The 15,284-nt window shown below is 40.3% G+C and overlaps 1 protein-coding gene across 1 annotated transcript in view; it reads right to left on the reverse strand.

Annotated features, from left to right (window-relative positions):
• CC2D2B (coiled-coil and C2 domain containing 2B) overlaps nt 1–15,284 on the reverse strand; it is a 131,225-nt gene that overhangs the window by 94,284 nt on the left and 21,657 nt on the right. The window contains 1 exon segment of the mRNA XM_031652613.1: nt 14,081–14,176. Coding sequence (XP_031508473.1) covers nt 14,081–14,176 — 96 coding nt within the window.

Raw genomic sequence — 15,284 nt, forward strand, 5'->3', positions numbered from 1 at the left:
AAATTTAATATGAGTCTATTCATGAAAGCAAAATCATTATTTTGGATGATTTTATCTAATTTGAAATATACACATACTGAACAACAGAGACAGTGTGTGAGTCAGACAAAAATCCCTCGATTCTCAAAAGCAAACATTTAGGGTAAATAATAAAATTTAACAAGTTAATCACAGAATTCCTTTGAATAGAGAATCCTACATGGCCTTGATCAATACTGACAAAGTTAAATAAGTAATGTCATTAAACGTCAACTAGGTTCATATAAAATCATATAATCATACCCTCCCTCCTATATCCCTGCCATGAAATCAGGATATTTTATATCCAGAAATCTTTGTGATATCCTTTTCAGAATTCAAATAAAGTATGCCAATATCTAGGAGCAAGGTTTGGGGGATCTCCACATGGGGGTTCTCTTTGAAGATTTCAGTCACAGACTGCAAAGGCCTCTTTGCTCCAACTGGAGCTCTCATAACCAAGCTTCCTTTAAAACACCCCTTGTGTAGGCCAGGGCTTTCCACCTGCCTTCAGAGCTAAGGTCTGCCCTGATGGTAGATTATGTCGGGCTGTCATCTTGGACTCTAGCCTAGTTATGACTCTGCAGGTCTGTTTTTTATGAGCCCTACCCAATCTATCTATATTTTTAGCTTGAGACAAGCTGTGATCTCGACCAATACAAGTCCTACCTGCTCAACTGTTTCTCACTTAGTCTGAGTCCAGCTGCTATCCCAGATCACTTTCTTGGTCTTCACTCTGCAGCTGACAGCAGAGCAATGTGTGTGCTGTTGGCTATTGTGTGATAGGGAGAATGGGATCAGAAGATACACGTCTAGATGGATACAAGTGAGTTTTGTGCTGTACAAAAGGGGTAGTGTCCCTGCCCCTTCTCACAGGAACATGCCTTGTTAACTGTGGTGTGACAAGCAGAACCTTCTGAAAGTAACCCCAGGCTTCACTCTGGGTTGCCCAGATGAGATATGTGGAACCAGGGCTCCCCTTTCTCCCAGCAGGAAGGGACCACACTCAAACTCAGCCTCTTACAAAAAGAATAGCATTCTCCTTTCTGTGATGGGGACAGTAGTCACTAGCTGCAGGGCAGATGGCTTTTCCAAACAACTCCTCTAAACAGCTCACATCTAAACCTTGACTTCCTCATGCCCAAGAAGCCCATTTGCCCCACTCTTTAATCCTACTGACCTAATATGCTTGCCCTACAAGAAGGAAAAGTGGCCACAGCCACAGCACCTAGCCCTGGCATACTCTGCCGGGTTGGAGGATCAGAGACAGGGCCTGCTTGTTTTTCCAGAAAAGCCTATCCCTTACCCCAAACTGTGGGATGCAGGGAAGTCAGATGACTGATTAAGAGCACAGGAATGTTTGATACCCATTTAATCAATATTCATTCAAATATTCATTGTGTGCCTAATATATGCCAGGAAGAAAATAAACAAATAGACAAAGAACTATATATTAAGTGGTGATAAGTGTTATGAAGAAAAATAAAGCAACGTAAGAGGATAGAGAATGCTAGACTGGGTAGGTTGGGAGTACTATTTTAGTTAGGGTTGTCAGGCATAGCATCTTTAATAATACGTCATTTGAACAGAAATCCAAAGTTTGTGGGGGACACAGCTTAAGGAAAAGGAAAGAGCTTTCTAGGCAGACACCTCAGTACAAAGGCCCTGAGGCAGGAGCTTGCGGTAAATGAGAAACAGGAAGGAAGGCAATGTGGCTGGTGTCAGACGACAGAGGGGAGAGTAGTGAAAAATAAAAGTCATAATTTATAATCCTTTGGGTATATCCCCAGTAATGGGATGGCTGGGTCATATGGTACATCTAGTTCTAGATCCTTGAGGAATCGCCATACTGTTTTCCATAATGGTTGAACTAGTTTACAATCCCACCAACAGTGTAAAAGTGTTCCTATTTCTCCACATCCTCTCCAGCACCTGTTGTTTCCTGACTTTTTAATGATCGCCATTCTAACTGGTGTGAGATGGTATCTCATTGTGGTTTTGATTTGCATTTCTCTGATGGCCAGTAGGGACATGGATGCAGCTGGAAACCATCATTCTTAGCAAACTATCACAAGAACAGAAAACCAAACACCGCATGTTCTCACTCATAGGTGGGAACTGAACAACGAGATCACTTGGACTCAGGAAGGGGAACATCACACACCGGGGCCTATCATGGGGAGGGGGGAGGGGGAAGGGATTGCATTGGGAGTTATACCTGATGTAAATGACGAATTGATGGGTGCAGCAGACTAACATGGCACAAGTATACATATGTAACAAACCTGCATGTTATGCACATGTACCCTACAACTTAAAGTATAATAATAATAAATAAATTTAAAAAAAAAAAAAAATTTTCAAATGAAAATGAAAAGGTTTGTAGAGTGATTGTAAGATAGAAATGCAGTTATGTAGAGATGCTGTTTAAATAGAAAACATGTTTTCAGATAACAAAAAAAAAAAAAAAAAGAAAAATAAAAGTCAGAGAGGTTTAGTACCTGACCAGATCATGTAGATTTTGAAGGCCCCTGTAAGGACTTTTACTGTGAGTGAGGTAGGAAACCATTAGAAGGTTTAAGCAAAAAAAAAAAAAAAAAAAAGATATGTCTTAGATTTTAACAGGGTCACTCTGATGACTATATGGTATGAAAAATGGACTACAGGGACAATAGTGAATACAGATGGAGACAGCGGCAATGATTCTGATGAGAGGCTATGGTGAAGTAAGTACCAGAGAGGCTGGTGAAAAGTGGGTCTGATTCAGGAATACTTTGAAGGCAGAACTAACAGGGTTTGTGAGAAATTGGATTTGAAGCATGTGAGTAAAAGGAAATCTGAGGATGAGACCAAGGTTCAACCAAGCAACTCGAAAAATGGAATTGCCATTGACTACTGTGATTCTGTTTATATAAAACTGTGTGGCCAGGTGTGGTGGCTCACGCCTGTAATCCCAACACTTTGGGAGGCCGAGGTGGGTGGATCACCTGAGATCAGGAGTTTGAGACCAGCCTGGCCAACACAGCGAAACCCCATCTCTACTAAAAATGCAAAAATTAGCCAGGTGTGGTGGCACACTCCTGGAATCCCAGCTACTTGGGAGGCTGAGGCAGGAGAATCGCTTGAAGCTAGGCACTCCAGCCTGGGTGACAGACTAAGACTCTGTCTCAAAACGAAACAAAACAAAACAAACAAAAAAAACCTCTGGTGGCTGGCAAGATGGCGGAATAGGAACAGCTCTGGTCTGCAGCTCCCAGTAAGACCAACGCAGAAGGCCAGTGATTTCTGCATTTCCAACTGAGGTACCCGGCTCATCTCACTGGGACTTGTTAGACAGTGGGTGCAGCCCACAGAGGGTGAGCAGAAGCAGGGTGGGGCATTGCCTCACCCAGGAAGCATAAGGGGTCAGAGAACTCCCTCCCCTAGCCAAGGGAAGCTGTGAAGGACTGTGCAATGAGGAATGGGCCCAGATACTACACTTTTCCCATGGTCTTCTCAACCTGCAGACCAGGAGATTCCCTCAGGGGCCTACGCCACCAGGGCCCTGGGGTTCTTTTTTTTTTTTAAGTTCTAGGGTACATGTGCACAATGTGCAGGTTTGTTACATATGTATACATGTGCCATGTTGGTGTGCTGCACCCATTAACTCGTCATTTACATTAGGTATAGCTCCTAATGCTATCCCTCCCCACCCCCCCCAACCCCACGACAGGCCCCGGTGTGTGATGTTCCCCATCCTGTGTCCAAGTGTTCTCATTGTTCGATTCCCACCTATGAGTGAAAACATGCAGTGTTTGGTTTCTTGTCCTTGGGACAGTTTGCTGAGAATGATGGTTTCCAGCTTCATAGATATCCCTACAGAGGACATGAACTCATCCTTTTTTATGGCTGCATAGTATTCCATGGTGTATATGTGCCACATTTTCTTAATCTAGTCTATCATTGATGGACATTTGGGTTGATTCCAAGTCTTTGCTATTGTGAATAGTGCTGCAATAAACATACGTGTGCATGTGTCTTTATAGCAGCCTGATTTATAATCCTTTGGGTATATACCCAGTAATTGGATGGCTGGGTCAAATGGTATTTCTAGTTCTACATCTTTGAGGAATTGCCACACTGTCTTCCACAATGGTTCAAGTAGTTTACAGTCCAACCAACAGTGTAAAAGTGCTCCTATTTCTCCACATCCTCTCCAGCACCTGTTATTTCCTGAATTTTTAATGATCACCATTCTAACTGGTGTGAGATGGTATCTCATTGTGGTTTTGATTTGCATTCTCTGATGGCCAGTGATGATGAGCATTTTTTCATGTGTCTGTTGGCTGCATAAATGTCTTCTTTTGAGAAGTGTCTGTTTATATCCTTTGCCCACATTTTGATGGGGTTGTTTATTTTTTTCTCGTAAATTTGATTGAGTTCTTTGTAGATTCTGGATATTAGCCCTTTGTTAGATGAGTAGATTGCGTAGATTGCAAAAATTTTCTCCCATTCTGTAGGCTGCCTGTTCACTCTGATGGTAGTTTCTTTTCCTGTGCAGAAGCTCTTTAGTTTAATTAGATCCCATTTGTCAGTTTTGGCTTTTGTTGCCATTGCTTTTGGTGTTTTAGACATGAAGTCGTTGCCCATGCCTATGTCATGAATGGTATTGCCTAGGTTTTCTTCTAGGGTTTTCATGGTTTTAGGTCTAACATTTAAGTCTTCAATCCATCTCGAATTAATTTTTGTATAAGGTGTAAGGAGGGGATCCATTTTCAGTTTTCTCCATATGGCTAGCCAGTTTTCCCAGTACCATATATTAAATAGGGAATCGTTTCCCCATTGCTTATTTTTGTCAGGTTTGTCAAAGATCAGATGGTTGTAGATGTGTAGTATTATTTCTGAGGGCTCTGTTCTGTCCCATTGTTCTATATCTCTGTTTTGGTACCAGAACCATGCTGTTTTGGTTACTGTAGCCTTGTAGTATAGTTTGAAGTCAGGTAGCGTGATGCCTCCAGCTTTGTTCTTTTGGCTTAGGATTGTCTTGGCAATGTGGGCTCTTTTTTGGTTCCATATGAACTTTAAAGTAGTTTTTTCCAATTCTGTGAAGGAAGTCATTGGTAGCTTCATGGGGATGGCATTGAATCCATAAATTACCTTAGGCAGTACGGCCATTTTCATGATATTGATTCTTCCTATCCATAAGCATGGAATGTTCTTCCATTTGTTTGTGTTCTCTGTTATTTCGTTGAGCAGTGGTTTGTAGTTCTCCTTGAAGAGGTCCTTCACATCCCTTGCAAGTTGGATTCCTAGGTATTTTATTCTCTTTGAAGCAGTTGTGAATGGGAGTTCACTCATAATTTGGCTCTCTGTCTGTCTGTTATTGGTGTATAAGAATGCTTTGATTTCTGCACATTGATTTTGTGTCCTGAGACTTCGCTGAAGTTGCTTATCAGCTTAAGGAGATTTTGGGCTGAGACGATGGGGTTTTCTAAATATACAGTCATGTCATCTGCAAGCAGGGACAATTTGACTTCCTCATTTCCTTATTGAATACCCTTTATTCTTTTTCCTGCATGATTTCCCTGGCCAGAACTTCCAACACTAAGTTGAATAGGAGTGGTGAGAGAGGGCATCCCTGTCTTGTGCCAGTTTTCAAAGGGAATGTTTCCAGTTTTTGCCCATTCAGTATGATATTGGCTGTGGGCTTGTCATAAATGGCTCTTATTATTTTGAGACACGTCCCATCAATACCTAATTTATTGAGAGTTTTTAGCATGAAGGGCTGTTGAATTTTGTCAAAGGCCTTTGCTGCATCTATTGAGATTATCATGTGGTTTTTGTCATTGGTTCTGTTTATGTGATGGATTATGTTTATTGGTTTTTGTATGTTGAACCAGCCTTGCATCCCAGGGATGAAGCCCACTTGATCATGGTGGATAAGCTTTTTGATGTGGTGCTGGATTTGGTTTGCCAGTATTTTATTGAGGATTTTTGCATCAATGTTCATCAGGGATATTGGTCTAAAATTCTCTTTTTTTGTGTGTGTCTCTGCCAGGCTTTGGTATCAGGATGATGCTGGCCTCATAAAATGAGTTAGGGAGGATTCCCTCTTTTTGTATTGATTGGAATACTTTCAGAAGGAATGGTACCAGCTCCTCTTCATACCTATGGTAGAATTTGGCAGTGAATTCGTCCAGTCCTGGACTTTTTTGGTTGGTAGGTTATTAATTATTGCTTCAATTTCAGAGCCTGTTATTGGTCTATTCAGGGATTCAACTTCCTCCTGGTTTAGTCTTGGGAGGGTGTATGTGTCCAGGAATTTATCCATTTCTTCTAGATTTTCTAGTTTATTTGCATAGAAGTGTTTATAGTATTCTCTGATGGTAGTTTGTATCTCTGTGGGATCGGTGGTGATATCCCCTTTGTCATTTTTTATTGCGTCTATTTGATTCTTCTCTCTTTTCTTCTTTATTAGTCTTGCTAGCAGTCTATCAATTTTGTTGATCTTTTCAAAAAACCAGCTCCTGGATTCATTGATTTTTTGAAGGGTTTTTGTGTCTCTATCTCCTTTAGTTCTGCTCTGATCTTAGTTATTACTTGCCTTCTGCTAGCTTTTGAACTTGTTTGCTCTTGCTTCTTTTGTTCTTTTAATTGTGATGTTAGGGTGTTAATTTTAGATCTTTTGTGCTTTCTCTTGTGGGCATTTAGTACTATAAATTTCCCTCTACACACTGCTTTAAATGTGTCCGAGCTTCTGGTATGTTGTGTCTTTGTTGTCATTGGTTTCAAAGAACATCTTTATTTCTGACTTCATTTCGTTATTTACCCAATAGTCATTCAGGAGCAGGTTGTTCAGTTTCCATGTAGTTGAGCGGTTTTGGGTGGGTTTCTTAATCCTGAGTTCTAGTTTGGTTGCACTGTGGTCTGAGAGACAGTTTGTTGTAATTTCTGTTCTTTTACATTTGCTGAGGAGTGCTTTACTTCCAACTATGTGATCGATTTTAGAGTAAGTGTGAGGGCCCTGGGTTTCAACAAAAACTGGGCGGCTGTTTGGGCAAACACTAAGCTAGCTGCAGGAGGTTTTTTGTTTGTTTTTTTTTTTTTTTCATACCCCAGTGGTGCCTGGAATGCCAGCAAGACAGAACCATTCACTCCCCTGGAAAGGGGGCTGAAGCCAGGGAGCCATGCAGTCTAGCTTCACGGATCCCATCCTGACAGAGCCCAGCAAGCTAAGATCAACTGGCTTGAAATTCTCACTGCCAGCACAGCAGTCTGAAGTCAACCTGGGACACTAAAGCTTGGTGGGGAAAGGGGTGCCTGCCATTACTGATGCTTGAGTAGGTGGGTTTTCCCTTACAGTGTAAACAAAGCCACGGGGAAGTTCAAACTGAGCGGAGCCCACTGCAGCTTGGCAAAGCTGCTGTAGCCAAACTGCCTCTCTAGACTCCTCCTCTCTGGTCAGGGCATCTCTGAAAGAAAGGCAGTAGCCCCGGTCAGGGGGTTTTATAGATAAAACTCCCATCTCCTGGGACAGAGCACCTGGGGCAGCTGTGGGTACAGCTTCAGCAGACTTAAACATTCCTGCCTGCCAGTCCTGAAGACAGCAGCAGATCTCCCAGCACAGTGCGCAAGCTCTGCTAAGGGACAGACTCCCTCCTCAAGTGGTTCCCTGACGGCTGTGTCTCCTGACTGGGAGACACCTCCCAACAGGGGTCGAGAGACACCTCATCCAGGAGAGCTCCGGATGGCATGGCATCTGGTGGGTGCCCCTCTGGGATGAAGCTTCCAGAGGAAGGAATAGGTAGCAATCTTTGCTGTTCTGTAGCCTCCGCTGGTGATACCCAGGCAATCAGGGTCTGGAGTGGACCTACAGCAAACTCCAGCAGACCTGCAGCAGAGGGGTCTCTTACAAGGAGAACTAACAAACAGAAAGGAATAGCATCAACATCAACAAAAAGGATATCCACACAGAAACCCCGTCCAAAGGTCACCAACATCAAAGACCAAAGGTAGATAAATCCATGAAGATGAGGAAAAAACAGCAGAAAAAGGTGGAAAATTTCAAAAACCAGAATGCCTCTTTTCCTCCAAAGGATCACAACTCCTCACTAGCAAGGGAACAAAACTGGACAGAGAATAAGTTTGATGAATTGATAGAAGTAGGCTTCGGAAGGTGGGTAATAACAAACTCCTCTGAGCTAAAGGCGCATGTTCTAATCCAATGCAAGGAAGCTAAGAACCTTGAAAAAAAGTTAGAGGAATTACTAACTAGAACAACCAGTTTAAAGAAGAACATAAATGACCTGATGGAGCTGAAAAACACAGCACGAGAACTTCATGAAGCATACAAAAGTACCAATAGCTGAATCGATCAAGCAGAAGAAAGGATACCAGAGATTGAAGATCAACTTAATGAAATAAAGCATGAAGACAAGATTAGAGAAAAAAGAATGAAAAGAAATGAACAAAGCCTCCAAGAAATATGGGACTATGTGAAAAGACCAAACCAACATTTGATTGGTGTACCTGAAAGTGACGAGGAGAATGGAACTAAGTTGGAAAACACTCTTCATGATATTATCCAAGAGAACTTCTCCAACTTAGCAAGACAGGCCAACATTCAAATTCAGGAAATACAGAGAATACCACCAAGATACTCCTCGAGAAGAGCAACCCCAAGGCACAAAATCATCAGATTCACCAAGGTTGAAATGAAGGAAAAAATGTTAAGGGCAGCCAGAGAGCAAGGTCAGGTTACCCACAAAGGGAAGCCTATCAGACTAACAGTGGATCTCTATGCAGAAACCCTACAAGCCAGAAAAGAGTGGGGGCCAATATTCAACATTCTTAAAGAAAAGAATTGTCAACCCAGAATTTCATATCCAGCCAAACTAAAATTCATAAGCCAAGGAGAAATAAAATCCTTTACAGACAAGCAAATGCTGAGAGATTTTGTCACCACAGGCCTGACTTACAAGAGCTCCTGAAAAAAGCACTAAATATGGAAAGGGAAAACCAGTGCCAGCCACTGCAAAAACATACCAAATTGTAAAGACCATTGACACTATGAAGAAACTGCATCAATTAATGTGCAAAATAACCATCTAGCATCATAATGACAGGATTAAATTCACAAATAACAATATTAACCTTAAATGTAAATGGGCTAAATGCCCCAATTAAAAGATACAGACTGGCAAATTGGATAACGAGTCAAGACCAATTGGTGTGCTGTATTCAGGAGACCCATCTCATATGCAAAGACACACATAGGCTCAAAATAAAGGGACGGAGGAAGATTTGCCAAGCAAATGGAAAGCAAAAAAAAGCAGGGGTTGCCATCCTAGTCTCTGATAAAACAGACTTTAAACCAACAAAGATGAAAAAAGACAAAGAAGGACATTACATAATGGTAAAGGATCGATGCAACAAGAAGAGTTAACTATCCTAAATATATATATACATCCAACACTGGGGCGCCCAGATTCATAAAGCAAGTCCTTAGAGACCTACAAAGAGACTTAGACTCCCACAGAATAATAGTGGGAGACCTTAACACCTAACTGTCAATATTAGACAGATGAATGAGACAGAAAATTAACAAGGATATTCAGGACTTGAACTCAGCTCTGGACCAAGTGGACCTAACAGACATCTTCAGAACTCTCCACCCCAAATCAACAGAATATACATTCTTCTCAGCACCACATCACACTTATTCTAAAATTGACCACATAATTGGAAGTAAAACACTCCTCAGCAAATGCAAAAGAATGGAAATCATAACAGTCTCTCAGACCACAGTGCAATCAAATTAGAACTCAGGATTAAGAAACTCACTCATAACTGCACAACTACATGGAAACTGAACAACCTGCTCCTGAATGACTACTGGGTAAATAACGAAATTAAGGCAGAAATAAATAAGTTATTTGAAACCAAAGAGAACAAAGACACAATGTACCAGAATCTCTGGAACACAGCTAACGCAGTGTTTAGAGGGAAATTTATAGCACAAGATGCCCATAGGAGGAAGCAGGAAAGATCTAAAATTGATACCTTAACATCACAATTAAAAGAACCAGAGAAACATGAGCAAATTCAAAAGCTAGCAGAAGACAAGAAATAACTAAGATCAGAGCAGAACTGAAGGAGATAAGAGACACAAAAAACCCTTCAAAAAATCAATGAATCCAGGAGCTGGTTTTTTGAAAAGATTAACAAAATAGACCACTAGCCAGACTAATAAAGAAGAAAAGAGAAGAGAATCAAATAGATGCAATAAAAATGATGAAGGGGATGTCACCACTGATCCCACAGAAATACAAACTACCATCAGAGAACACTATTAACACCTCTACACAAATAAACTAGAAAATCTAGAAGAAATGGATAAATTCCTGGACACATACACCCTCCCAAGACTAAACCAGGAAGAAGTCGAATCCCTGAATAGACCAACAACAGGTTCTGAAACTGAGGCAATAATTAATAGCCTACCAACCATAAAAAGCCCAGAACCAGAAAGATTCACAGCCGAATTCTACCAGAGGTACAAAGAGGAGCTGGTACCATTCCCTCTGAAACCATTCCAAACAATAGAAAAAGAGGGACTCCTTGCTAACTCATTTTATGAGGTCAGCATCATCCTGATACCAAAACCTGTCAGAGACACAACAAAAAATGAAAATTTCAGGCCAATATCCCTGATGAACATCGATGCAAAAATCCTCAATAAAATATTGGCAAACCAAGTCCAGCACCATATCAAAAATCTTATCCACGATGATCAGTGGGCTTCACCCCTGGGATGCAAGGCTGGTTCAACATACGCAAATCAGTAAACATAATCCATCACGTAAACAGAACCAATGACAAAAACCACATGATTATCTCAATAGATGCAGAAAAGACCTTTGATAAAATTCAACACCCTTTCATGCTAAAAACTCCCAATAAACTAGGTATTGATGGAACGTATCTCAAAATAATAAGAGCTATTTATGACAAACCCACAGGCAATATCAAACTAAATGGGCAAAAGCTGGAACCATTCCCTCTGAAAACTGGCGCAAGATAAGGATACCCTCTCTCACCACTCCTATTCAACACAGTATTGGAAGTTCTGGCCAGGGAAATCAGGCAAGAGAAAGAAATAAAGGGTATTAAAATAGGAAGACAGGAAGTCAAATTGTCTGTTCGCAGATGATATGATTGTATATGTAGAAAACCCCATCGTCTCAGCCCAAAACCTCTGTAAACTGATAAGCAACTTCAGCGAAGTCTCAGGATACAAAATCAATGTGCAAAAATCAAAAGCATTCTTATGCACCAATAATAGACAAACAGAGAGCCAAATCACGAGTGAACTCCCATTCACAACTGCTACAAAGAGAATAAAATACCTAGGAATCCAACTTACAAGGGATGTGAAGGACCTCTTCAAGGAGAACTACAAACCGCTGCTCAATGAAATAAAATAGGACACAAACAAATGGAAAAACATTCCATGCTCATGGATAGGAAGAATCAATATCGTGAAAATGGCCATACTGCCCAAGGTAATTTATAGATTCAATGCTATCCCCATCAAGCTACCATTGACTTTCTTCACAGAATTAGAAAAAAATACTTTAAATTTCATATGCAACCAAAAAAGGGCCTGTATAGCCAAGACAATACTAAGCAAAAAGAAAAAAGTTGGAGGCATCACGTTACCTGACTTCAAACTATACTACAAGGCTACAGTAACTAAACAGCATGGTACTGGTATGAAAATAGATATATAGACCAATGGAACAGAACAGAGGCCTCAGAAATAACGCTACACATCTACAACCATCTGATCTTTGATAAACCTGACAAAAATAAGCAATGGGGTAAGGATTCCCTATTTAATATATGGTGTTAGGAAACCTGGTTAGCCATATGCAGAAAACTGAAACTGGATCCCTTCCTTACACCTTATACAAAATTAACTCAAGATGGATTAAAGACTTAAATGTAAGATCTAAAACCATAAAAACCCTACAGGAAAACCTAGGCAATAATATTCAGGACATAGGCATGGGCAAAGGATTTATAACTAAAACACCAAAAGCAATGGCAACAAAAACCAAAATTGACAAATGGGATCTAATTAAACTAAAGAGCTTCTGCACAGCAAAAGAAACTATCACCAGAGTGAACAGGCAACCTACATAATGGGAGAAAATTTTTGCAATCTATCCATCTGACAAAGGGTTGATATTCAGAATCTACAAATAACTTAAACAAATTTACAAGACAAAAACAACCCCATCAAAAAGTGGGCAAAGGATATGAACAGACACTTCTCAAAAGAAGACATTATGCAGCCAGCAAACATATGAAAAAAAAGCTCACCATCACTGGTCATTAGAGAAACACAAATTAAACCCACAATGAGATACCATCTCACACCAGTTAGAATGGTGATCATTAAAAAGTCAGGAAACAACAGATGCTGGAGAGCATAGAGAGAAATAGGAACGCTTTTACACTGTTGGTGGGAGTGTCTTCTACCATTGTGGAAGACAGTGCGGCAATTCCCCAAGGTTCTAGAACCAGAAATACCATTATTGACCAAGCAATCTCATTACTGGGTATATACCCAAAGGATTACAAATCATTCTACTATAAAGACACATGCACACGTTTATGTTTACTGCAGCACTGTTCACAATAGCAAAGACTTGGACAACCCAAATACCCATCAATGATAGACCGAATAAAAAAAAAATGTGGCACATATACACCATGGAATACTATGGAGACATAAAAAAGGAGGAGTTCATGTCCTTTGCAGGGACCTGGATGAAGCTAGAAACCATCATTCTCAGGAAACTAACACAGGAACAGAAAACCAAACATCGCATGTTCTCACTCATAAGTGGGAGCTGAACAATGAGAACACATGGACACAGGGAGGGCAATATCACACACTGGGGCCTGTCAGGGGGTGGGGGATTAGGGGAGGGATAGCATTAGAAGAATACCTCATGTAGATGATGGGTTGATGGGTGCAAGCAAATCACCATGGCATGTGTATACCGATGTAACAAACCTGCACGTTCACCACAAGTATCCCAGAACTTAAAGTATAATAGTAATAAAAACTGTGTGTGTGCATGTACAGGGCTAAGCATAGAGAAAAGTATGAAAAAAATGATAATAGTGACTATCTTAGGTTAGTGGGATTTCAGGTGATTTTTATTTTCTTCCTTGTGGGTTTCTGCATTACGTTTTTATACTGTGTATGTGTTACTTGTTCAAAATTTTAAAAGAGTTTTTTTTTAATTGTGCGAAAAACAACAATAACAAAATTAGAATGAAAGAACTGGAGCAGAATGCAAAGAAAGGTGACTGGAAGGGACTGGGAGGTGGAAGTAGAAAGGCAAATGGGGGTCCCAGAGGGACTTGACAGGGGACCTGAGGGATCTGGAGGGCCCAAGAGGTGGCAAGAGACATTATGTAGAACTACTGGGAATAGGAGGTACTGGGTAGCAGGGGGCTCAAGAAGACTGTGGGGAGACTGGAAGGTACAGAGGGATAGAAGAAAGTGTCCAGGAACAACAGCAGTTAGGGAGACAAGTCAAGAGGAGATGGGAAAGACCAGTGAGGCTAAGTAGGACTGGAAGAAAGGGCAACCCCAGAGAAACAGGGAGACTACACAGTCTGAGGGGGACTGAGAGAGACTGACTAGAAGAGGCCTTGGGATTGGATTAGCTTTTGAGCTGACAGCCTAGACTTTCCAGCTCTATCAAGGCTTAACCCTCTTTGTCTGATTTTCGTCACCTGTAAAGATAAGCCTAAGGCCTGCCTCAGAGTTAAGATGAGGATTGAATGCTACAATCCGCGTTAAAAACTTAGTAATCACTGAGCATTCAGAGCGCACTCAATAAATGCTAGGTTTTATTATTATGAATGGCTTCTCAATTCAAAAAGAAGAGGCATGATAATAAAACTTCATCTCCCATCCAAGTATTTCATTCTGCGCTTTTAATAAGGAATCATTTTTTCCTGAGAGTGAGATGGTGGGAGGGAAGAGAATAAATCCAACCTGCTCTGAAGACTTGCCCAAAGCTGAACCTTCTTCACCACTCAGAATGAAAAATGAAAGACTTTCATCCAATGAGACTTCAGTCTGTGGAGACAACTATGATAAACCAGTATTTAGTGTTAAAATAAATGCTTTTTCTGCTTATAAGTAAAGGAAATACTTTTCTGTAATAGGGTAAACATAATTGTTATCTCGCTAGCGAACAGGGAGCACCAAGGCAGATAATATCAAGGTATATTTAGCTTTGAGTCTGTTTGGTTCATGAATTTTTTATTTTTGTTCTGTTTCTAATGTTCTGGTAACTGCAAGAAAAGCCAGAATATAGAGCCAAAATCTTCATCTTCCCAAACTATCTCCTCACTCTAGTCTGGGAGGAAAGAGTTTGACCAAAATGCTGGCTCCAGTGGAGCTTTCTTTTTTCTCCTTGTTTTTAGTGCTGTCCTGTTAAGGTGTGCGCATGTGTGCACGTGCACACACACATACACACACACACACACAGACTGCCACCTCAGCCCACAATCTTTCATGGAGTTAGAAGCAATTGAAAGTCTGAAAAGTGGTATATTCTTAGTTGTAAACCCACTGATAAAGAAGCTCTCATTTTTCACTCTTGTAAAGTCTGACTCTTTGAATTGATAAATCACATCACTTCTTTCTCACACACATATATTAAAATGAACTGTTTTAAGGAAGGCTTGGGAAAGCAATCAATTCTATAATAAAAAGTAAAACTCATAGTTTCTAGGAATCAAATAATTTAAAATATGTAAACTATAAAATTATAAGATATAATTTTATATAAGATATAATTTTATAAAGTATAAAATTATAAGATTTTATCTTATAAGATAAAAGCTTATCTTTATATTCTGTTTGTACCTACAATGTAGGCATGACATTAACTTAAAAGTTATTCACCTTGTAACAGTGCTGCTTATATGAACTGTCAGTATATACTTTTACCCCCCATCATCTCTGCACATCTCAAAATCGCTTGCTTAAATCTGCTTCCTGAGCAGATATCCCTGTGTGGTAACTGGGATTGTGTTTCTTAGAAGTCAATTTCTCTTCCTTTTAATCCCTTTTCCTGATACTCAATGGATTGACCTTGACAAACTTTGTAACTCTTTATAGTTTTTACTATTCATAGTGAAATTAAATCCAATTTAGGCATGTTTTAATTCATGTGTTAAGTGAATAACAT

This window comes from Papio anubis, chromosome 11, assembly GCF_008728515.1.
Source record: "Papio anubis isolate 15944 chromosome 11, Panubis1.0, whole genome shotgun sequence".
NCBI classification, from domain to species: Eukaryota; Metazoa; Chordata; class Mammalia; order Primates; family Cercopithecidae; genus Papio; species Papio anubis.